General features: G+C 44.8%; 1 protein-coding gene across 5 annotated transcripts; it reads left to right on the top strand.

Annotated features, from left to right (window-relative positions):
- Positions 1-545: 545 nt before the first annotated feature.
- Positions 546-24,139, top strand: dennd5a (DENN/MADD domain containing 5A). 5 transcript variants are annotated; one of them, XM_040201078.2, is made up of 24 exons: positions 641-867; positions 6,523-6,594; positions 7,409-7,518; positions 7,770-8,454; positions 11,089-11,276; positions 11,726-12,037; positions 12,965-13,180; positions 13,291-13,525; positions 14,715-14,865; positions 14,960-15,053; positions 15,260-15,364; positions 15,756-15,887; positions 16,240-16,392; positions 16,495-16,582; positions 16,666-16,753; positions 18,670-18,798; positions 19,279-19,400; positions 19,484-19,629; positions 20,004-20,122; positions 20,222-20,403; positions 20,621-20,703; positions 21,413-21,536; positions 21,676-21,844; positions 22,666-24,139. In XM_040201078.2, exons 1-24 carry the CDS (start codon positions 768-770, stop codon positions 22,847-22,849), a joined length of 3,987 nt encoding a protein of 1,328 aa, XP_040057012.2. In that variant the 5' UTR covers positions 641-767; the 3' UTR covers positions 22,850-24,139. The 5 variants fall into 5 exon arrangements, with proteins under 5 accessions (XP_077941559.1, XP_077941561.1, XP_077941558.1 ...); XM_078085433.1 differs by lacking the exon at positions 15,260-15,364 and having other exon boundaries at positions 546-867; XM_078085432.1 differs by lacking the exon at positions 6,523-6,594 and having other exon boundaries at positions 611-867.

Raw genomic sequence — 24,139 nt, 5'->3', positions numbered from 1 at the left:
TGATGGACCACAATGCATTTCGACTGCAACGCTCTGATTTATTGTGATGTGTAAAGTCAGCTGGTACAGAGTCGGAAAAGGGAAAATGTTCTTCAAAATAAAACAATTTTCTCAACGATACAAGTTGGACTTAATTATATATAATGTTGTAAGTACATATGAGGCGTGCATTAATAAAATGATGGGAAAGAAGGACGCACTCAACATATCTCTAATGATATGAGAGCAGAATAAGAGGGCCTTGTTTGTTGCCTGCACCTTTAGTAGCTTTTGCTCCATTGTGCATGACGAATCGTCCTGCACTTGACAGTCCTGTCAGGACTCAGCGCAGTTATATACGTCGTGCTCAAACATTGTCGAAGTTGCTATTTATACTCTTACTAATGGAGCAGAATCTGTGTAGTACTCATCATTTTACCTTTCACTTCTACGTGTTATACATGTTTGTCCAGTGTACAGTTCGTCAGGCTACGCAAAGGTAAACCACCATCCATTTGATGACATTACGGGTCTACGGTTGTATTTTTTTGTTCTTTCGTGGAACATGTTTCTTGTCATTTGCGGAATCCACGTTTTATTGTGAAGGACAGCAACCGGATGTCTGATGACCGTTGCAGTTAGCAGCGGGGGTTAGCATGCTATCCGTACTGATTTCCCCAGCTTCGCAGTACCGTAGCACCCGTGATGGCAGAGAGAAAGCCCTCCTCCGAGTTCCTTTAATATGCTCCCGGTTTGGGGGATAAAGGAACCACCGGACCAGTCTCAAAATGACCACCGGCTTCAGCTCCGGTTCCTGCCGATTCGCAGATTATTTCGTGATCTGCGGACTCGACACCGAGAGCGGGCTGGAACCCGACGAACTGTCCGGTAAGCACTTTAGCCATCGGGGTAAATGTCGGGCTGACGCCGTGGCAAACGCGGAAGGACGCAAGGTGCTGTTGTAACATAATGTCAGCGTTAATATTTAGCATTTTCTGGGTCTACAGGGGTTTGTGGTTTATTCTATTCGCGTATATTGGTTATATACTGCTTATATATACATTCAGCACCAAACACAGGGGCCTACGGTTAGCTCTTCTTCTCTTCTTCTTCTGCTCGATGAGAAGCGACGGGATTACGGGCTCGTCGTGTCGCCGACGTGCCTTTTAAATCAAAAAGGTCATCGCCGAACCCGCTTATTCTGATATTGTTTTAAATGTTCCAATCGTGCGCAGCAATGCGTTTTAATGCGAGTCACACTCAACAGCCGCAGCGCATTCAGCCCGCAGCGTCAGTCGACGATGGTACAACACTTGATGTGGATATAATGTAATAATACTATAACGAGGAGGTCGCGTTAACAGATGCCCTTGGGGAACATGCACCCCCCCCCCCCCCCTCCACACACACACACACACACACATCTCAATGCCCCCCATCGACCCCTAACATCCTCAGCATCCACCAGAGATTCACATTGTGCACGCACGCACCCATCCTCCTCATAGAAGCCCCCCCCCCCCCCCCCTTCCCCGTGCCCCCCTGCACAAACAAGTTGGAAGAGAGAAGATTTACACATATTGGCATGTGACGCCGTGGGATCTACGGCACGGCAACACTGCGTTTTCCCCCTCACACTATATTCCTGTTCAGCTGACTTCTTAAATGTCACTGCAGTTTTAGTATCATTTAGATTAGTGGGGATGGGCAATGTACTAATATCACACTGTTAATACTGGTGTCATACTGGTAGTGGTCCCTTTTTAACGTAAATTGGTTCATCACTGAGGGAAATATTATTTTTTTAGAATGTTTAATATTAATGTGATACTTTATTTACCTGAACACAAAAACGAAACAGTTTGTTATTTGTTATCTGTCAAGAAGAAGATGTTGAGTTAGATGATTGTATCAATATCACTTTAGATATTACAAATGGTAAAATGTTTAGTCCTGTGTTTTAAGGATTGTTATGCCTCCGTTAACTTAGATTTTATGATGGAAGTCGACAGTGATGTTATGTCATTATCAAGCAGTTGGCCTACGCAGTCGGGAATACTTCCAAACTTCACCGTCCCTTAGTGTTGGAGGCTCTTGGAGACGACACATGGGTTTACCATCTTGTGAGGAACTGAATCCAAGATTCAACCGACCGCGCTGCAGTTATTAAGTTACAAGCTAATTCCAAACAGGAGCAAGGACCCTCTGTGAAGCTGTCCGGGTAACCATGACAACAACTGACAGAAGGAACGTTCCGTATCGGCACATCTCAATCTCAGAAGAGCAGGTCCTAACGAAGGCTCGGCCAACCGATGGGTCTACGCAAAATAATTGTGAACTACTGCTCTTTAATAGATTTATATTTAACTCAAATGTTCAAATCACTAACAACTCTTGTGAATGAAGAACGTCGGATTGTCTCGTACTGGAGTTTCTCGGGTTGTGTAACCGGCACAATGTGCTTCCTTCAAGGGGAAACATTTTGTTGTGTCCCCTCTGAGAGTCGTGACCAATCGAGGTGTCGGTGGAATTTCGATTTGTGTCATTTAGAAGTGTATGTAAATATCAGGCAGCTCCAAAATATTTCTCCCACCCGAAAGAAAAGCCCCCTGGTAACTCGTATCCTCAGAGAGGACGCTAAATGTTGAAGGGAAAAATGTCTCTGCAAAGACATTTCATAGTCTCAACTCAAATGAGAGTAACAAAGGACTTTCTCTTATTGACGGTTCAGATTCATTATTACTGTGGGGTTTTTGTTTTTACTAATGTTGGAGAAAACATTGTTGTGCAACTTCTGTCCCAAACACGATGATTAATAGAGAAGAGTCTGTTTCATCCTGTTTCGGTGTGATTTACTGTGACTCAGCAGGTGGTGAGAGACTTGTTGCTGTGGTTAGATGAAAGTTCTTTCCATTTTTTATATCTTCTTGATCGGCTTCCCCCGCTCGCCTTCCGAATGCCCCCGATAGCGTTGAACAAAGGTTTTTTTTCTGTGATCCTAACCTGTGACAACTGTACTTTAAAGTCTCTCTGACTTGGCAGAAACGTACGCGGTTTACACCTTGCTCCGAAACCGAGCCGCTGCGGTCTGTGATCGCCGACGCTGTTCTTCGTACTGCCGCTGTTTGCTGTAGAAAGAGGTTAGAGGTTTGCCCCCATCGACTTTCAGTTTAGGTTGTAGAGAGAGGAAGTGGTGTGGAAATTCCATTGTCACAGGATACGTATGATCTGCTTCTTCTAAATATCCGCTCTACTCAGAACTGCTTTCGCAAATCTAACAACTCATATTTGTTCCTGTTGTCGGCTCAATCAAGCAATTGCATATCTTAATCTACATTAGTGAGGGAGAAGGGGATGGAATATTTGACACAAATACGTGTCAGAATTGTGTGTTGGTAGATTAGTAGATAATTGTATCTACGACACATATATAAAAACTTCCCCCTTCTAATCAATCTCTTGATCTTTGCTTATTGCTTATTGATCGTCGTAATAACTGAACAGGTGACTGGACATTACTCAACAGTTATTGACCTGCCGTTATGATTGTAGCATCTGTAATGGTTTAAAGTGACCTCGCTTCGAACACCGCTGAGACACAAACGAGTTGCGACATCAAACCCCGCTCTGTTTGTCATGTTTAGCGTGATGCCGGGGTTATTCATGCACAGTGAGAACACACGGGAGTGACCGGGCCCTTCTTTAATCCCAGCGCTTGGTAGCACGGCGAGGGCCTGATTAGCATATGCATGATGCTGCAGCCTCACGGGCGACACACTGGGAAACACGGGGAGCTGGCCGGGGGACACAAGTACACTCGCACACAGGCTCCACTTATTCAGATGCTAAATATCCTTTTGGATTTCCCAGGCAGCCTCTCTCCCCCGGTGCTGCTCGGCAAACAAATGAGGATGAACGGCTCAACACGAAAGCTGCCTTTAGACGCATAATCCGGGCTTTCATATTTTCACCCGTTTGTAAAAAAGTATCATGGACATTTGGAAAGATTCATTACACGTCTCACAGTGACTTAAGGGAGCAGTGCTACTTGATCTTTACAAACTATGAAGCTCAACGGGAGTCGGCTGTAACTAATCATTTGATGACAATGAAAGTGAAGGCGAAGGATTAAAGTGTCAAATCTGCAGCTTAAATCACTTTACTTTTAGTTTCAGGCTGGACCGGCTTCTTCTCAACTACAATGGCGCTAAGGCTTATGGGTGTTATCGTTTTGAAACCAGTCCGCCAATGAGCGATGCAATGTAACATTAAATTGGGTTAAATGGACGAACGGGAAGCTGCGAGTGCCGTTGAACTCGCACTCCCTCCTTCCTTTTGTCAGCTTGGTGTTTAGTGGAAGCTTCTCCTGCAATCAAGTTATTTCTTAGATTGTTTCTATAACCCAATGGAGAAGCTGGTGTTTATGGCAGCTGGTCCCCACTCATTGAAACGAGGACACTTTTCAGCGATGTGCCAGCTCAGAATGCCGGCGCATTCCCCGGATTCTGCTGCTGGCGCGACAAGTCGAGTGGAGCCGTGTGGCCGTGCGTGAGGGTGCGAGACCACGGGTGGGGTTGCGGCGCTGCGGGTGGTCGCCGCCCTACGGGAGGAGGGGGCGGGCGGCGAGGAGCCAGGACTCCGCGGCGCTCCACACTCCCACGGCGACCGGTTCCACGCTGTCACGCCATCACGGCCCGTTTGGCTGGAACAACGGCAGATGGAGAAGCACGTTTTGTCCGTGGCAGTGGATGTTTTGTTGGAGCTCCTTTTAGACGGCGGCCTCGGCGGGCGTGGGGCAGGGAGGGGCAGGGAGGGGCGGGGGGGGGGTCGGCTGCCTGGTCATCAGCGCTAATGGCCGGTGAGAGAACACCTGTGCAGTCTTAGCGTAAATAGCAGTGAGGGACGATGAAGGATCCCTCGACCATAGTTAAACCTAAAGGAGGAATATTGATGAAACCACGTCTCGCCTTTCTGATTTCTTATTGTGTTTTCTATTATTACACTTTTTCATTCATCACGTAATCAGGGCCTGGTTGGGTTCCTACAGTGGACCTTTGTAGAATTTTGTTTCCATCCCTCAGTGTCTCTAAGAGAAAGTACCCCCAAATAGTTCAATAGTTAGTTCATTTAAGTTATATCTAATATCTATATATCTAATATATCTAATCTTTTTGTATGAATTTAGGCTATACTCTAGGTTATAATACACCTTGGAATTACATAAAAGTGACATCACCACAGGTAGGATACATGACAATGTGATTACCTACAAAGAACTGGTTGGTCCAGTAAAACAACCTATGAACTTACTTCACTGCAACTCCTGAGTTGGTCCAGAGAGAGTTGAGGAACCGTCTCCGTCTGTTTTCACTTTCCCTCGTGGAATCTGAGCTACGTGAACGTGGTGACCAACAACGGGAGCTCGTCTTTGCACTCAACAGTCTTTACCTTCTTTGAAGAAGATAAAACATGTTACATGCCTTAAATATGGTTATCATACATTCATTCTGGCGCCTTCACAGTGGAGAAGGAGCTTGATCATCTTTTCGTTCTACCTGATAATAATAGTCTGACATATCTTTGGTCTCCGATGCCTAACTCCTAGTTTCTTCCCTTTTGGCAGTATAGATAGGAAAATAACCAATAGAGTGCAATAAAAAATAGATTTTCCTGACTCCTAACCGCCCGCTGCGTAGGGCACATCGGCCTGGTTGACGTGCTGCTATTAGAAAAAAGTCGAAGGCCTCTGTCACGCAGCTCACATTTGGTTTTGATATGCAGCATAAATGTGTTTTCGTGCCTGCAGGACTGTTTCATCGGTGCTTGGCAAATGTCACGCACGGAGAGGAAACAGAAAAAAAGCATTGCCTGGTTGCATAAAGGCTGTTTTATTTATATAAATTGTTAGATAATCCAGCCCAGCTCCGGGCGGTCTGCGATACAAGGGCAGCCATTCACTCTGTCAACCTCCTGACCAGTGATGAGACACACGTGTTTGAAAGATTTGCCCCACCTCAAGATTTGTGTTTTCAAAAGGGCAAAATGTTTAATGTAATGTACTGCATGCAAAACTCATGACTTTCCCTTCGGCCTCGCCTGTACTCCCTGTTTAGTGCTGACTTGCAAATGTTACAAAATGTCTAATGTTGCCGCCAAGATGATGAACATGCTACATGTTATACAGCATGATTGCATTATCACTGAGCATGTTAACAATGTTTTAGCTCCAAGCATCACTGTGCAGCCTGGCGGAGCTGATAGCATGTGGTGAGAATCGAATCCACACCGGAGCAATGTGGATTCTGCATGATCTAGAAGAAGAGGAAACTCCAGCACATAGAAGCGCTGCTTTGTGCCATCGTGACCCCACCAGCTGGTCTGTGTTAGCACACATCACCCCCCCACCTGACGGAGGCACGACAACGTCCGGTGTCGGCCGGCCGCTAGCTGTGGCAGGATGTGTACGCATCATACGAGAAGTGATGCCCCAACCATCCACAACCAGGCTTTTAATTGCATATTTTTGTTTTATTTGTTGTGTAGCTTTATGCCAGTATATTGAGGCTACTAAATTCAAAGATGGGGCCAGAGGAAATTTGGCGGGGACAGATGAAGGTAACCCTCCCACCACACACACTCCTCCCCCTCTCAACCCGAGCTCAGCTTCAACCCTTCAACCTTTAACTTGGCACACCTTGGTTTTTTTTTTTTTTTTGTATCACTTATTCCTTTTTTCCTTCCTTTTTTGTTACTTTAAAGTGAGTGAGTTTCGCAGTGATCTTTCTGCACAGGTCTGGGGAAATCCTTTTTTTCATTTGCGCTCCTCTGATTTTTCCCGCCCCCTCCTCTCTGCTCCCTCCTCCTTCACACCCTTCAGCAGCAGCAGCTGAACAATGAGCTGATGTTTGACGATCACTGCTTCTGTTTCTCTCACACACACACAAATCCAGTGCCGCCTGCGCTGGCATTGCTTGGCCGGTGTTCACGCTCTCCCTGTATTCCGAATGACTTTTCAGTACTGCGCTGGTGTGTGCATCCCTTCTGCTTTATCCCGGGTTCAAATCAACTCTTGCTTTCTATTCTATTGATTATTTTTGTGTTTCTTTGTATTACCATTAAAGCTGTCTGGACGCATTAAGATCTATGAAGTAAAACAGAGTGAAAGATGCTTCTTTATTGAATATTTTATTTTCTTTGCTCTCGAGCGGGGTGCTGATGACAGCTTTATATGGTGCAATACAGCAATCCTCTCAAGACAAATATGCTGACTGGCTCTTTCTCTGGAGTTGCGCCTGGCACTTTTAACCTGCTTCTATTCGATTGTTCTTCTGTTCCTCCATCACGATTCTCAGACCAACTGTTTTTCTCCTTTTTAAATCTTTTTTTTGTTGCTCTCTTTCTCTCTCTTCCTGTTTTGTTTCACTTTCAGGTGAGAATTTTGAGCAGAGTCCATTGCGGAGAACCTTCAAATCCAAAGTCCTAGCACATTATCCAGACAATGTCGAGTGGAATCCATTTGACCAGGATGCAGTTGGCATGGTATGATCGCTGCACAGATATATCAATATCCCAGTAATAATACGCTTTCATTTTGTAGTTGGTGAAAATGCTTTCTTACGCATGGGGTTATTTTAAGGAGAGTGGTGTCGATCTTCTCAACCGACAAGAAAATAAACCCAACTGCCAAAAATGTTTTGCATTTACCTTTTAAGTTAGACAATTAAATGATGTAATCTGTACTGATTTTCCTCCACCCCCTGATGCCTTTTCCTCCCCGTCCTGGCACACAGCTCTGCATGCCCAAGGGTCTGGCGTTCAGGACGCAGGTCGATCCCCGCGAGCCCCAGTTCCACTCCTTCATCATCACCAGGGAGGACGGCTCGCGGACGTACGGCTTCGCCCTCACCTTCTTCGAGGAGGTGACCAGCAAGCAGATCTGCAGCGCCATGCAGACTCTCTACCACATGCACAACGCGGAGCAGTACGACATCTTGCACACTCCCACCTCCCCGCCGGCGCCGGAGCACCATCGACACCAACACGCCGTGCCGCGCCACGTGCTCCACGCCGCGCCCGCCATCTCGCGCCTGCAGCGCTTCAACTCGTACGACATCAGCCGCGACACGCTCTACGTGTCGAAGTGCATCTGCCTGATAACGCCCATGGCCTTCCCTCAGGCCTGTAGGAAGGTGCTGCAGCAGCTCCACCAGGCCGTGTCGTCCCCCCAGCCTCCGCCCCTGCCGCTGGAGAGCTTCATCTACAACATCCTCTACGAGGTGCCCCTGCCGCCCTCGGGGCGGTCGCTCAAGTTCTCCGGCGTGTACGGGCCCGTGGTGTGCCAGAGGCCCAGCACGTCGGAGCTGCCGCTCTTTGACTTTGCCATCGGGGAAATGTTTCACCTGCTGGGGGTGGAGAACGTCCTCCAGCTGTTCACCTGCGCCCTGCTGGAGTTGCAGATACTGCTCTACTCGCAGCGTAAGTAGTTCTCCTGCTACTGTTACTCTCAGCCTGTAGCGGCCTGTCCCATCGGGGTGCATTGGGTGTAAGGACATTGCATCTGGCTCACACAACAGTGATGCTTGGAAAACAATTTCCTGGGCTACCGTGACATTCTGTGTAGTTTGGACACGAGCTGCAGGCAAGGAGATAAGTGAGCGTTGTTTGTAGCAGCTGTTTTTGGAGAAGTGAGAGGAGATCCTTACAGTGGAGGCTGTCTCAAGAGATGTGTCAGCAGCTGAGAGACATATTAGTGTCATGACATGAGACTAGTATGAGACATGAGACTCCCTGTTAATACACTTTGGACCGATGTGAGGAGGCTTGAAATACTATTCGAGCAAAGATTTTATTACATAATAGATGCAAGAGGAGTTAAAAAAGCTCCCCCCACTAACTTGAAAAAGAGTCTGTATGTTTGTAATAAAGAAACTATCTTTTTTTATATTTGTGATACAGGAAGTAGAAGCCCGGCCCTGAGGTTAGAACACGTGTTTGATAAGCACGCCGTTGCTATTATCCAAGCAGTTACATAACCTGTTGAGTGGTTCCATGAAAGTGATGCAGTGCGAGGACCAGCCTGTGTAAATGTCGGCCCCCATCACAGGCGGCTCAGTCTCCCTCCCATCTCAATCTGTGTGTCTGTGTGTGTGTGAGGTTCATCTTTTGAGGACATTTTTACCGCTTGGCTGTGCAGGCCTTTTTTGGCGATTCTTCTGCGATGTATAATATTTGATCAAATTCTAACGTCCTGAAATGCAGCCAGCTGATTCCTGTTTGTATTTATTCATTAGTGTGTGTGTGTGTATGTGTTTCTGGGGAGAGAGAAACAAGGAAATCATTCAGGGATGCAGAGTCTGGTGAGGTGATTGGATCCATTACAATCGCAAGAGAAGGCAAATGGTTTACAAAGCGCTAGGGGCCGGGGGTAGAGAAGCTCTTAAGGGGGGGGGGGGGGGGGGGGAAGCTGTGGTGTTGCTAGGCAACCCTGAGACTGGGAGGATGGCAATGATGCAGGATGATTATTATTGGTTAGAAGTGACATCATTCCTCTTTTTTTCCCCCATGAGGCTGATCACTGCAGAATGTGTGGAGGGGTGTTGTGTAGAGTGAAGCCCTGGCAATCTTCCACTGGGAAGATACCACGGCTTGTTTGAAAAAAGACTGCGTCTTTAAACACACACAGAGGAGAGGGATGCTCTGCAAATAAGCAGACAACTGTGTGTGTGTTTTTGAAGGCTAAAACAGCAATTCTTATTCCTGGTATGAGGTGAATGAAAAAGGCCAGTATTTCTTCTGTGTAGCTGTAACGGCAAAGCTGCTTTTCCCTTCTCAAACAGGAATCACGTGTAGAAACTACGATTAAGTCACTATTTGTTGTTGTTATTTCACTGTCTTCAGGTGATTTGTGCAGTCAAGACAGACATGATAGATGAAGGGAGAGTGAGGTCTCAGCGGTTACACAAAGACACAGAGGTGCTTCATTTGAAAAGCACAAATCAAGAGCCAGATATCCGTCAGTGCGTTTGGTCCACACAGACGATCAAACCGTCCCTGTTTTGTATGTGTGGTGTGTCTCTTCAAAAGGACGCACCACACATTAGATGTAAAAGGCTGTTTGAGTAAAATAAGATCCGCAAGTTTCACTTCTGTGTGTTTGGTGTATTTATAGTGGCAGTTTTTAGCACTCGGTACGTAAAACTTGACAGTTCAAGCAACACCAAGCCTAAACTGCCAGCGGTTTTCACTATGAACATTTACACAATGTCCCTCTCATCTGTGTTGAGGAGCAGCAGCACGTGACCCTCAGTGACCGTAGCTTAAGTGGATTCTTGTTACACGAGTCTCGTCTAAGAGCAGATGGGTGATGTTAGTATTCTGGTCCCCATCCTGGGAGAGGAAGCCTACTGAGAAAAGGGGGGAAGAGGGGGGAGAGTCTCTTCCCACGGACCAGCACATGTCCAAATGAAGGAATACTATTCATTTTGGCTCCATAACAGGAGAAGGAGAGCTGCGGCCGAATGTGTTCCTAGAAGTGTCAACGGGATAGAGCGGGAACGCCGATGAGGACGACTGGAAAAATATTTGACTATACACCCACCCTGAGCACGAAGGTGTGCTGCTGTGTGATGTCATCACACAGGATTTAGCATTAGTTCTTTATCATAGGACGGGCCGTACTGGACATCCTTGGTCTGAAAATGACTCCCTAAATTTGCACACAGCTTGTCGCATATAAATATACTAGTAGGGTTGGGTGTTTCCCTTTGTCGTGTCATCTTAGTCCACCTTGCCGCCACACTTTGCTCTTTCTACTCAATCCTGATTTAGACACAGAAACGTTGAGTCAGGAAGGGCTTTGCATATGCGGATGCAGCAGGGATTTCTGTCAGCAACCAGGAGAGCAGAGGCATAATGTAATCCTATGCAGATAACGTGTTGCACACCTCCTCTGCCATGTGTGTTTACTGGGCATAAAATACCAGGCAAAGGCAGCGTGGCCCACGGCTTTTAGGGGAATAAGTCGTGGCAAAAGTTGTGCAACCAATGTGTATGTACCGCTGGAGCACTTCACTTACACTTCTCTTTTTGTCCAACGTGTGAATGAAACAGATTACCAGAGGCTGATGACGGTGGCAGAGAGCATCACAGCCTTAATGTTCCCCTATCAGTGGCAGCATGTGTACGTTCCCATTCTGCCCGCCTCCCTCCTCCACTTCCTGGACGCCCCCGTGCCGTATCTCATGGGCCTCCACTCCTACGGCCAGGACGACCGCACCAAGCTGGAGCTGCCGCAGGAGGTAAAACACACCACGGGGCCTTCGTTTGCCTCATTTTTGTATCCTAGTATAGTACTTCCCTGCGGAAATGTGCTGTTTATTTTCTTATCTTATTTTATCCTACTACAAAAAACACTCTTCATCTCAATCTGCGTTTCTATTCAGAAGGAGCAGTTTAATAGATGGTATTCTGCATAGAAGGCCTTTTGTTGTGCTGCAGACATCAGCCGTGGTGGACAGTTTTCCCTACAGTCATTTAAGCACAGTCATCCGTTTGGAAAAGGTGTCTTTTGCTTCACATTTCACACCGAGACAGACGTGCTGCGGAGGTGTAACCTGCTGTCAAACATGTTGGATGGATCTAAAGGCATATAAAGATCGACTTTGTTGGATTTGTTAGCATTAGCTCAGTAGGACTCACCGGCTCAGTGGCACCAACAATGTTACACCTTTGTATCGTCTCTTTCCAGGCTAACTTGTGTTTCGTGGACATTGACAACCACTTCATCGAACTGCCGGAGGAGTTGCCCCAGTTTCCCAACAAGCTGGAGTTCATTCAGGAGATCTCGGAGGTACTCCTGTCCTTTGGCTTGTCTCCAGAGGGAAGTATCCACTCCGGTGTGAGCCAGGCCAAGTACCGCGGGTTCCGATCTGTTGACATGGTCTCCGACAAGCGCAACGGCAACCTGGCCTCGCCACTCAACTCCTACCTGCTGAGGGAGAACGAAACCATCGCCCGACTGCAGGCTCTGGTCAAGAGGACTGGTGTCAGCCTGGAGAAGGTGAGACAGGATGCCATCTCATTAATAACACAATAACATAATAAGACCCCCTTGTGCCGTAAACTCAATTCTTCTTAAATAATCAGCGTAAAAGCAGCCATACGATGGTAGTTTTGAAATCTTCTTGTATTCAGGAGATACATTTTCTGATGGAATTTATTTTCTCCCATTAATTTGCAGCTAAATCTTACCAGCTGATTTTGTAGCAATTACATGATAATTAACTGAAAAGATCCCTTTTTTGTCGACTGATATTATGTTTTTCATAAAATAATATGTTTTTAAAAACAAAAGACAGAAATATTAAGGTGTTTTAGTTGTTAATGATACTTGTCACAAATGAGAAATGATGGCGGTAATATGTATTCTGACGTGTTTTATATTATAGCATTGTTCAGTAGCCATCCTCCCATCAGTGCTGTAAGCATCATGTTAATAGAAAAGGTAGCGAACACAGAGAAGTCTGGAATTATTTTTGCTGTCCATTTTGCTGCCTAATCAGCTTACGCACCAATGACCAGCATTGCTTTAGAATTAGCTCATCGTGCGTGAGCTGTTTCCATCCTCAACCATGAGGTCCGACCTCCCTATAAGTAGTCTTATCTAAACCCATTGCTGAATTAAAGAGAAAAAAGCAGTGACCAAATAGCTTCTCGGGTCACGTCGCTGGATTTTGTTTCACGGTTACACGCAGTGGTACTGCTCGTTGTTATTGTAGCCCCCCGTCCCAGTGCTGGCATCTGTCCAGCTGACCCACCGAATCAAAACAGAGGACTTCCTTTCCCATAACCCTGCTGCTTCATCGGCAGCTTCGGATAACAGTAGAACAAGATATACATGAAAAACAGAGTTCTGCTTCTTCTTCTAAGTTGATATCTTTCTCACACACGTCTTCTTGTTTGTGATCCTTTCTTCGCTGCCCATCAGGTGGAGGCGAGAGAGGACGCCAGCAGCAACAAGGAGCTGCGGGTTCAGTGTGACGAGGAAGAGCTGAAGATGCACAAGATCAACATCCATCTGCGCGAGGTCTTCGCCAACCGGTTCACCCAGATGTTTGCAGACTACGAGGTGTTTGTGATCCAGCCGAGTCAGGACAAAGAGTCCTGGTTCACCAATCGAGACCAGATGCAGAACTTTGACAAGGTCAAACGGGCTCCGTGCAGTTTCGTAATAGCATAGTGTAGTGAAGGGTGTTATTTTCCCACGGTTTCTGACATTAAGTTCCCCTCTTTTTTTTAAATTGACGTGTCCAGGCCTCCTTCCTGTCTGACCAGCCGGAGCCCTACCTGCCCTTCCTGTCCCGCTTCTTGGAGACGCAGATGTTTGCCTCCTTCATCGACAGTAAGATCCTCTGTCACGACGATGAGGAGAAGGAGCACACGCTGAGGGTGTTTGACTACCGCGTGGATAAGATTCGCATGCTGAACGTCCGCACGCCCACGCTGCGCACCTCCATGTACCAGAAATGCACCAACATCGAGGAAGCGGGTAAGGAGGGAGTTCAGCTCTGTGGATTACAGAGGAATAAGAATCGAAAGCCTCAACACGTCTCAAGAAATCTCTGTGTTATTGGTTGGCACCGATAAAGCTGCAGGTCCTAATTTGAAAGTGAATATTTTTCACCGTAGTATCATAACATCAGAAATAAGGAGCCTCTGTAATGTTTGATTACTTACTTGTTTAAAACCAAGACGGTTCCAATCTAATGCTTTGTCTTTGTAATTTGACCGTGTGAACTTCTGTCAGGTGATTTGCTCTATTTGATAAACTGACGGGATCATGATTACATAGTTATGAAAAATCTGTTTCTGCCGCTCCTGGGCCTCGTAAAATTCAGAAAGCACATGTTTTACACTAGTTTGGATGTGCGAAAAGTATTTTAATTACGTATCACTCCAAATTTATAAACCCTCCTTCAGATCCTTAATGCACTTCAGACATGTCAGTTTCTGAAAAGCCCGGAGAACATTATGTTGTTAAGAATGTAAATATAACTTTGGGGTCAAATTGTGGGTTCCGTACATTTTGGTGCTGCGTATTTCCCTTTTGTGCGTGTGTTTTCTACATTGTTTAGTTTATATAATTAGGCTCTGTTGTTCTTCGCTAAACTAATGGGTGCTTTTGTTAACATGACTCGTGTGTGGGTGGGTTGTTAATCAGACATCAGAAAATCACTGTCTAAAGCTGAATACATGAGTGTCTGAAGAAAAAGACTTATTCTTCTTTGGCTTCTGTGGGTGTTTGGGAGGAAATATATTTTTCTATTTCAAATTGTTCTCTTTCTTCTGTTGTCAGTCGTTTGCTAAAAGGACATTTTAAATTGTCCTTCTTCACACAAGGAGCTGCAGAAAATATGATAATCTTATTTGAATGATTGGTAAGAAGGTGAAAAAGAATAATTACTTTGTTTCTGACTATGGGACATTGTGGTTATTTGGTTTCCTGATAATTACCCTTAAATGGCTCCCTCATCAATCCCAAAGAATTTATTCTTTGCGTAGAACTAGACTGGAATAGAACTGGAATTAATTACCAGACCATTGTAACTTGTCAATTTTCATATTTAAGACATGCTGGTGTCCTAAGGACTCTTAGTCACTTGCGTCTTGAAAATGACAGCCCGTTGATCAGGCTAAAGGCGATTATGATGCATCCATTAATCACACCTCCTCCGCAGAGAGAGCCATCGAGATGAGAGTCATGAAGATTGACCACACCGCCCTGCACCCGCACCTGCTGGACATGAAGATCGGTCAGGGACGCTACGAGCAGGGCTTCTTCCCCCGCCTTCAGTCTGATGTGCTCTCCACTGGGCCCACCAGCAACAAGTCAGCATTTCACTTTGCCGTCCCATCAAACAAACAAAAAAGGATGTTCCTTGAACGTGTTAAATCCGAGTTCGACGGCTCTTTTGTGTCACAGATGGACCAAGAGGAGTGCTCCCGCCCAGTGGAGGAGGAGGGATCGACAGAAGCAGCACGCGGAGCACCTTTACCTAGACAACGACCAGAGGGAGGTGAGGGGCTCCCCGCCGCGTCGCCTTCACCCCACTCATACTCATACGGATTAACCGCCTGTTTTTATTCATTTTGCATGACCCGTTGGATTTATTTTGACTCTGCTCTCACCATCTCGTCTGCTCTCCCACCCCCCTCCTCACACTTCTGTTCACCTTCTCCTTTCTCTGCCTCTCTCTGGCACTCACGCTCACATTACTCTCAGCATGTAGAGTGTTTGCTTCCCGAGCGGCAGCTCCTGCTGTTTCTTGACTACTACTGGCTCTCACAGTCCTTCCAGCCATGTCTAAAGTCGGTTACAGTGGATGTGGTATGTGTTGGTTGTTTGTGGGGCCCTTAGCTTTCAGACTGGGGCCACGCAAACCTTGTCCACCCATGTGATTGTTACATCCCTCTGCTTCCTTTACCACCACCAGCTGAGCTAAATCTGTAGATCCATGTTATTAACCAATGTTGGCAACTAAATTAGAACATACAGTATGTTTTAGACTTTTGTTTCCAGATAATTTGCATGTTTTATTTCAGACCTGAATAGTTTTGTTGTAATCGACTGGACATATAGACTTTAGTGATTCTAGTAACCCTGGTTCCTCTGTAGAAACTGTCCCCAGTGTTGTGAGTCCACCAGTAAGCATTGATTTCTGTATATCTCTTGTTTCCTTTTGTGGTTAGAGTACTCATCTCTCTCTGTCTTTTACCAGAAGTACATCCAGGAAGCCAGGAACCTGGGCACAACCATCAGACAGCCCAAGTTGTCAAACCTGTCGCCTTCTGTCATCGCTCACACTAACTGGAAATTTGTTGAAGGACTGCTGAAGGAGTGCAGGAACAAGGTTTGTGTATGACTGGGCGTGCTGTGGTTAGGGAATTAGTTGGCTCTTCACGCTGTGGCATTTGCTGCATTACTTCAGGTGAAAAAAGCTTCAGCACATTGTAGGCTACACATTTAAGATTTGTTACACTAATCAATCCAGAATGACTACGACAGTGATGAAGTTAGCGGAGAATTTCAGCGTTTTATCATTTCTGTATTTAACAACGCAGTAAAAAACGACGGATTAATTTTAGATATTTTCCTACTGCACGAAAAATAAATATTAGGATTTGTCTAAAGTTGGCATTGAAAAATCCAATATTATGAGGTAGATATCGTTGTAACAACAGTGCGTGTGTCTCTCCCTGCAGACCAAGCGTATGCTGGTGGAGAAGATGGGTCGGGAGGCCGTGGAGTTGGGCCACGGAGAGGTCAGCATCACCGGTGTTGAAGAGAACACTCTTATTGCGAGCCTCTGTGACCTCCTGGAGAGGATCTGGAGCCACGGGCTGCAGGTCAAACAGGTCAGGAACACCAACAACCCATTTCTCATTATTGATCCTCCACAGCTGGGGGACATACAGTGGTTTCTCTGTGCAAGTAATGACGCTAATGAATCTTTTTAGGGTAAATCTGCCTTGTGGTCCCACCTGCTGCATTATCAGGAGAGCAAAGAGAAGAAAAATGCAACTCCAGGTTGTTTGGGACCTCCAGGTAAAGGATGAAATCCCAGAACAAACAAAATGAATTAATAGATAAGTGACTCCTATTGAACATCCTTTTTTTTAACACACCAGGTTTCATTCATGACACAGAAAGACGCAAATCTGATGGTGGTGGAGCAGCAATGCCACCTCTTAAAGTCTCCCTGACACAGGACATGAGGTGAGGACTGCGCGTTATTTGGGTTATTTGGATGATCGCTAATGAGTTAAATGATGAAATCAGGCGAGACTCTATTGGCCTAAGACTGCCCCCCTGTGGTTCAGTGTCAAAGAACAACCTAATGGACTTTTCTATGTTGGAGGGAAAGTGGAGTCTATGCATCCGGGGACGGGTTATCCCAATGAAATAATGTATAAAACTGGTGTTTTTAAACTGGTTTTATCAAGGGTTGCATTCAGTTATTCGACACAAACAAGAGACAATTCCACAGCAATCTCTCGTGGACCAAAATACTTTTTTTTTTAATTCAGTTGCAAAACCCGATGGAGACTTCATGTTCCAGATAAACGAGGGTTTCTTCATAGGGCTGCTTTAAACAATCAAAAGTTTTATTTCTTACGGGTTAAATTCCCTCTTTTGTACCTGAGAGATCAATTAATATATTAAAATTAACTTTTCTAACATTATTTGCAACTACCATTCAAGGTTGCTCATATTCCAGAAACGCATAAATTAAAACAGGATAGGACATACTATATGTACCATATTAATATGACATGATCACACAAATATCTGGATTGCTTAATAAAATAATGAAGTAATTCAGCTAAAATTTCTGCTTCAGCTGAAATATTTTTTCACTGATTCAGACAAAAATGATGGACTAGATTTTTGATAATGATATTTATTCTTTTATTTCCTGTCCATTCTAGTGGAAATGTTACAAAAAACCCGTTGGTCCCCTTTTCCCTTTCGTGTATTATTCTGGCCCCTTTAATCTGTATGAGTTGTGAGAGAAGGGAAGTAGAAAGAGAGAGAGGATGCATTCTTAAACACCTGTGTGTGTTTGCGTGCGTGTCGTACCCAGTTGAGGGGTCGGGGCGTGTGAGGCCGCGAGGAGGCGCAGACAGGGTCTGTAACAGCACGTTACTTCCAGCCTAATTACCAGACCCCCGCCAGACTGACTGAGAAATAGAAGAGGGGTCAGCTCAGGGCACAAACCTTCCTGTCTACTCGGGGAAGACCGACACAGAAGCAACTGTCTTTAGAGGCGATACAATTTGTACTCAATACTGAAAATATTAAGTTAATATTACTGTTGCTCACCTGCTTTGCACTGTTCTCTCCACGCAAAGCCTAATAACAGCAGTGCATAAGTGTTTTCCTCTGTTGCCATGGAGATGACGAGCAGAGAGCAAAGTGGGTTACTCGTGTGAGGGTGGAGACGGAGGGGGGTGGAGGGAAGAGGAGGAGACATTGAAGAAGCCTTTGGCACAGGTGGAGTGGAAGGGAATGTGTCTGGACATCAGAGGCTCGACTGGGACAATGTATGTGCTGTAAATGCCTCTCCGGAGGAGGATACACTGTGTGTCCACAATATATATCTACAGTTTAGGAATACCATTTGTTGTGCCAAAATTATTTATCAATGTATTGGTTCATTATTTGTCATTTATCAATCAAAAGTAAGAAAGAAAAGCTGCAAAAGTGGTTGCAGCTTTTCAAATGTGAGGATTTATGGCGTTTCTCTGTTATGGCCAAAGTTTATGTTATTTGGCTTTTTATTTTTTGACTGTTTGATCAAAGCAAGCAATATTATAACTTTTTACTATTTTATAGGCTTTTTATCAATCAAATGATTTTTTTTAGACGGGGCCAATGAACATTTGCCTGTCATCAGTTTAGAGCACAGAATTGTGCATTATAATATACACTGAAAAAACAACCTCAAAAGACATTTATTGGCTCATTGTTTTGAGTATTATTGTTTTACGGTAAAACCGATGTAATGGATACAAGATGTATCCTAGTGTCATTTTCACATGACAAAAAATGATCTTTGCTTTGTTTGTTTGTGTATATATATATCCTTTGTTTTTTTTGTCCGACTCCTTGAACTGTTGTTTTCTTCGCAGACACATTCAGAACATCAGTGAGATAAAGACAGATGTGGGCAAAGCCAGAGCCTGGGTTCGCCTCTCTATGGAGAAGAAGCTGCTCTCCAGACACCTGAAGCAGCTGCTTTCAGATCACGAGCTGACCAAGTGAGCAAAACCAACTCTCCCCTAAGTTATTCACAACCAGTCTTAATATAAAACATTTTTAAGATCCCCACATATCTTTTCCCACCTCTTATATGTTGTTGTCATTTTTTCTCCGTTTGTGGAGTAATGTCTGCCTCGCATGAAATGAAGATGTCGTGTGATCTACCCATTTATAATACATTAACTCTTTTGAAACTGCAAATCAAATCCTACTGTCGTCCACCGCCAGCATGAATATTTCACAGCTTTCTTCATAATTCATATCTGACTGGTGAACTGGGTCAGGGGGGGAATTCTGTCTGTCTGACCTTAAATGTCCCTTCAGTTCTACTTTATAACAAGGAGAAATCGCCATTTATCATAATGGTGATCGTGTTATGGGATGTATTTCTTTTTGTTTAAAAAATGATAAATCCTTTTGTTTTGTTCCCAAGTACTAATATGTATTTTAACACTTTTATCAAAAATTTTCCTTTTTAGAAAACTGTACAAGCGATACGCCTTCCTCCGCTGTGATGATGAGAAGGAGCAGTTTCTCTACCACCTCCTGTCCTTCAATGCCGTGGACTACTTCTGTTTCACCAACGTCTTTACCACCATCAGTGAGTGCTGCCTCGATGTCAAACAACACCGTCAATAAACTGCAGGATTTTCTGATGACATTTTGCTCCTCTCCGTCTCCCAGTGATCCCCTATCACGTAGTGGTGGTGTCCAGTAAGAAGCTGGGGGGCTCCATGTTCACAGCCAACCCTTGGGTGTGTGTTTCTGGCGAGCTGGCAGAGACCGGAGTCCTGCAGGTCCCCAGAAACACTCTGGAGATCACCTTCGAGGTTTGTGATATTTCGTGAGGATTTCTTTTAGTTCCCATTCGTTAATATAACAGTTCACCGTAACTAATATTACGACCATAGAAACACAGCCGTGTTACTTCTATGACATCAAACTAACCCAGAGACAACTGCTTAAACAGCTAATCCAAATCACTGTTTTAGGCTGAAACCGAGCAGACTCTGTCAGTACAATGGGTCAATGCTGATCTTAGACGTTGGTCAGTTACAGACTGTCCCTTTTGTCACTTTTCCTGCGACGAAGTTGTGATCAACCAGAAAAGCCTTTATGAATATGAGCTCCATCGTGTTCGTGCATCAGATTTGTTGTTCGGGTCTTTGATGTCCACGCGCTTGTCTCTCTCTCTTTGTCTCAGTGCCAGAACCTTGGAAAGCTCACCACGGTGCAGATGGGTCACGATAACACGGGGCTCTACGCCAAGTGGCTGGTGGAGTGCGTGGTGGTCCGTAACGAGATCACGGGCCACACTTACAAGTAAGCGTGTCTTCTTTTTTTGAGAGGAATTCCCCCTCCCTGTGACACCGTTCTGACCGCGCCGCGCTCCAAAACCATGAACTGAATGCGTGCGCGCAGGTTTCCGTGTGGCCGGTGGTTGGGGAAGGGCGTGGACGACGGCAGTCTGGAGAGGATCCTGGTGGGGGAGCTGATCACCCCCAGCACAGAGAACGATGAAAGGATGTGCCGCACCCCCCCGATGCAGCAGTCACCCGGGATGATGAGGAGGTTTGTTACCATCTCGCCAAACAGCAGACCAAGTAAGTTACTCGACTTCACAACAATAAAGCCCCTTTCCAACGACCAATAATAGTGGTGTTTTTGGTGTTAAGCTAAGGATTAAGATGTGTATCCAATTTGAGGTTCAGCTCAATCTCGGAAGTATAGGACAACAGTGTTTCTACTTTATTCTTTTTGAATTATTGTTCTAAATACACTCAAATCTCACTGCGTCTGTGTTTTCTCCTTCTCATGCAGAGTTAAACACAGGTCAGATCCAGGAGGGAGTGGGGGAGGCCATCAATGGGATCGTGAAGCACTTCCACAAGCCAGAGAAGGAGGTGAGAGACGGCAGTCTAGACAGGCCCCAACATGCGGCTCTATTATTTATCACAAATGAGGAAAAGCAGCGTTCTGCTCTGCCGCTCCTCGAGCTCCTCAGCAACAGAGGGCTCTGTGGTGTAATTCACTTTGTCAAAGCAGAAGTTGTAGAAGCAGGCGGAGTGTTACTGGCACAACTTCACCTACTTCCAAGGTGGATGGAGAGGGGATTATAGAGCATGTTTACTGTTTCAGCTGGTAGCATCATCGTCATGGTCATCATCAAAAACACATTACAGACAACATTTAGTCGGTTTAAATATTTAGTATGCTTCTACTATTTTGTTTTATGTCGTATAGACGCTAATATAAAGGACCAACATTGATAAGTATTACTTATTAAGGCACACAGGGGCGGTCATCAGGATTCAAAGGCGATGCTTATTGTCTTATGTGTTGATTATAGGTTTTACAAGTCATTCGTTGCATAGGCGACGCACAAAGGATTTTTACAGGGAAATTCCCTACACACTTTCCTCCCCCTCTTTACAGTTCTGACAGAACAATGGAGGGAGTCTGTAATTAACTTGTTTATTTCAATGCATATAACTGGATCTGAGAAGCTGTTAATACCTGTATCTAGAAATATTTTTGTTGTTGTTGTAATTGCTTGATTCTTATAATCAGTTGTAACAGCTTGCCTTTCCTTGTTGTTTTTGCTCTACACAGAGAGGAAGTCTCACCCTCCTCCTTTGTGGGGAGTACGGCCTCGTCTGGGCCCTGGAGCAGGTTTTCCTGCATGGTTTCAAATCCCCGCGACTCTTTAAGAATGTTTTCATCTGGGACTTCTTGGGTAAACACCTAATATCATTACTCCTGTATATTACTTCCGTACTACAGCCAAAATCTAAATGTCAACACTCAATAAGCCCGTCATATTTAATTCATTGTTAACTGATTTATTTATCTCTATATTATCTTTGCTCTAACAGAAAAGTCCCAAGTATATTTTGAAAGTGCAGAGCAGCGGGAGGAGACTCCAGATGAAAACTGGCAAACCCGAGTGCGCCACTTCTGCCGCTTCACGCGCGCCATCAACAACACGTCCAGAAACATCGGCAAGGACGGGAAGTTCCAGATGCTCGTCTGTTTGGGTGCAAGGTAGACCGGCAGCAGTCATCAACCTCCCAATGACACACCTTCAGATTAAATTAACATTTTAGACATTTGTTAGTCCTGAGAGTGAAGCTACTACAACTTGTGTAGGATTTAGTTGATTATAGAACGCTGTTGTGGACTCTGTGCTCAGTATCGGACCTTCATGCTGACCTGCAAAGAGTCAAGTGAAAAGCATCTCTCCTTAAGAAGAGTCAAAGTATCAGATGTTTTATTGGTTTCACCTGGTGCGTGGATGTTTCTGCACATTGACTAAGTAGCAATTTTATCCTTTTTCTTGAAAATGGGTTTCCATAATCGATTAATTGTTTGTAATTTATCAAGAAAACAAAACGTTGCCACTTTTCTCTGCTACACATAATAGCTTTTGGGTGCTGGTTGGATAAAAAAAAGCGGTTCAGTATTTAGGGGTAAGGCTGTTATCCTTATGCTGTATCTAAATGAGCTTCGGCGGCGAATATGCAGCGTCAGTGGGATGTTTGTTACATGTGCTTATTTTCGCCCCTGCCAGGCTCAGATTGTTATTATTAGTGTGTGACAACCGCACCCCAACGAAAACCGGGCTGGACTCTTTCCACAATGTTAAAAAACAAAGCACTCTCACTGAACGTCCCCTCTCCCTTATTGGATTGCGGCGTATGAACCGTTGCTGTGTGCCATGCTCTCGGTCGGCACCGGGGCCAATTCCAGAAATCATTGTCCCTATTAGCCGATTAGACTAAACACTCACAAAAACATGGTCCATGTTGAATTTACATAGAAGATGCACTTTCAGCACTGACTCCACGCGTTTCTTCTTCTCTCAGGGACCATTTGCTGCATCACTGGGTCGCTCTGCTCGCAGACTGTCCAATCACCAATCAGATGTATGAAGAGATCGCACTGATGAAGGACCGCTCTTTGGTGAACTCTCTAATAAGAGTGCTACAGACACTGCAAGAGTTCAACATCACCCTGGAGGCTTCGCTTGTCAAAGGTGTTGGTATCTAAAAACAAACCAACTTCCCACCAGTTGTATCTGACCAGGACGGTTTCTCACAGTTGGGACCACTAAAAAGAATAACGTTACCTTTTATATGGAGGAAAAGACTTGAACAAAGGACATTTTCTGGCTTATTTTAAAGCTACTGTTACATTTGCCATATATTAAGTGCAATGAGCCTTTCAAAATTTGTTGTTATTTTTATCCTCAATGATGATGCCATTAGATGTTAAAAATATGTTTTCTATTATGAACCATCCTTTTCACATTATTGACCATGACTTACTTGTGCTATAATGTTTTATTAAAAGCTAAATGTTTTCGTTTTTTCTTGTGAACTGCTGACAATGGCTTTATTTAAGGACAAGCGAGGATCAAAACTTCCTATATTTTCAGAGAAAAACAGTATTATTTTGTTAAATCAGTCAAGTTGCTTGCTCTGTTGTCAACTCGGGATTCCAATGTCACTACACAGAGCTTGAAGCAAATTATGTAGAAGTATGCTTTATAAGTATGTGTATGACAGGGGGGGGGTGGGTTCAGAGAATGATTTATATACATCAACATTAAACAGCTGTCACATTTGAGTCTCTCCCTGTGAAATGTACTGCTGTGCAGATCTTTTAAATGGAATGCCCTAAGTAAAGTATCTGGTCCTTTTTGCACGTTAATAAGACTGTGAGGCTTCACCTTGTGTTCAGTGATGGACGGTGTATTGATTTGGATAAAGGGAAATACCCCACGTCTTTGGCTTGTGTTCCAGATACAAGTCTTCCAAGAGAAAGCCTCGTGTAAATACCTCCATGGCCCTCTCCCCCGTCCTAAATCCCAGCCCTTACACTACAGCCCTCTTCTCTGGTTAAAACAGTGTGATGATGTGTGTCGACTCCTGATGAAGGACGATCTCCTGCTTCCCACGTGGGGAACAAAAAGGACAGCTCTTTCCTGCTCCTGACTTTGCCATCATGGTTTCTTGCTATGCAATATCCACAACGGAAAATTCAACCCCGTACAGACACATGGTGTTACCGGGCCCTATTTTGAACGTTATTGTGCAGAAGATGAGATTTAATATGTGAAGGCATTCTTTTCTGTGCCAACAACTGTCTGGAACGACTGTGTTGTACTCGTCTGTGTACGACCCACACATGAGCATCTTGGGAGATATATATTTTTGTTTTCCAATACCGTTGTACATTTATTAACATAGCTGTGTAATGTAGTGTTTACTAAGTGAGCAGCAGTGTACAGTGTAAAAATATAAAAAGAATAAAGCATATGTAACGCATTAAAGTACA

The sequence above is a fragment of the Gasterosteus aculeatus genome, chromosome 12 (assembly GCF_964276395.1).
Source record: "Gasterosteus aculeatus chromosome 12, fGasAcu3.hap1.1, whole genome shotgun sequence".
NCBI classification, from domain to species: domain Eukaryota; kingdom Metazoa; phylum Chordata; class Actinopteri; order Perciformes; family Gasterosteidae; genus Gasterosteus; species Gasterosteus aculeatus.
Note: the sequence above shows the minus strand (reverse complement) of the source record. Positions and strands in the feature narration are given on the sequence as shown.

Bases quoted from the DNA above. Each gene is read 5' to 3' on its own strand.
- dennd5a (XM_040201078.2), top strand. From the start codon at position 768: ATGACCACCGGCTTCAGCTCCGGTTCCTGCCGATTCGCAGATTATTTC. The intron at 15,054-15,259 runs GTGAGGGGCTCC...CATTACTCTCAG, and splicing joins TAGACAACGACCAGAGGGAG to CATGTAGAGTGTTTGCTTCC. The intron at 15,888-16,239 runs GTTTGTGTATGA...CTCTCCCTGCAG, and splicing joins TGAAGGAGTGCAGGAACAAG to ACCAAGCGTATGCTGGTGGA.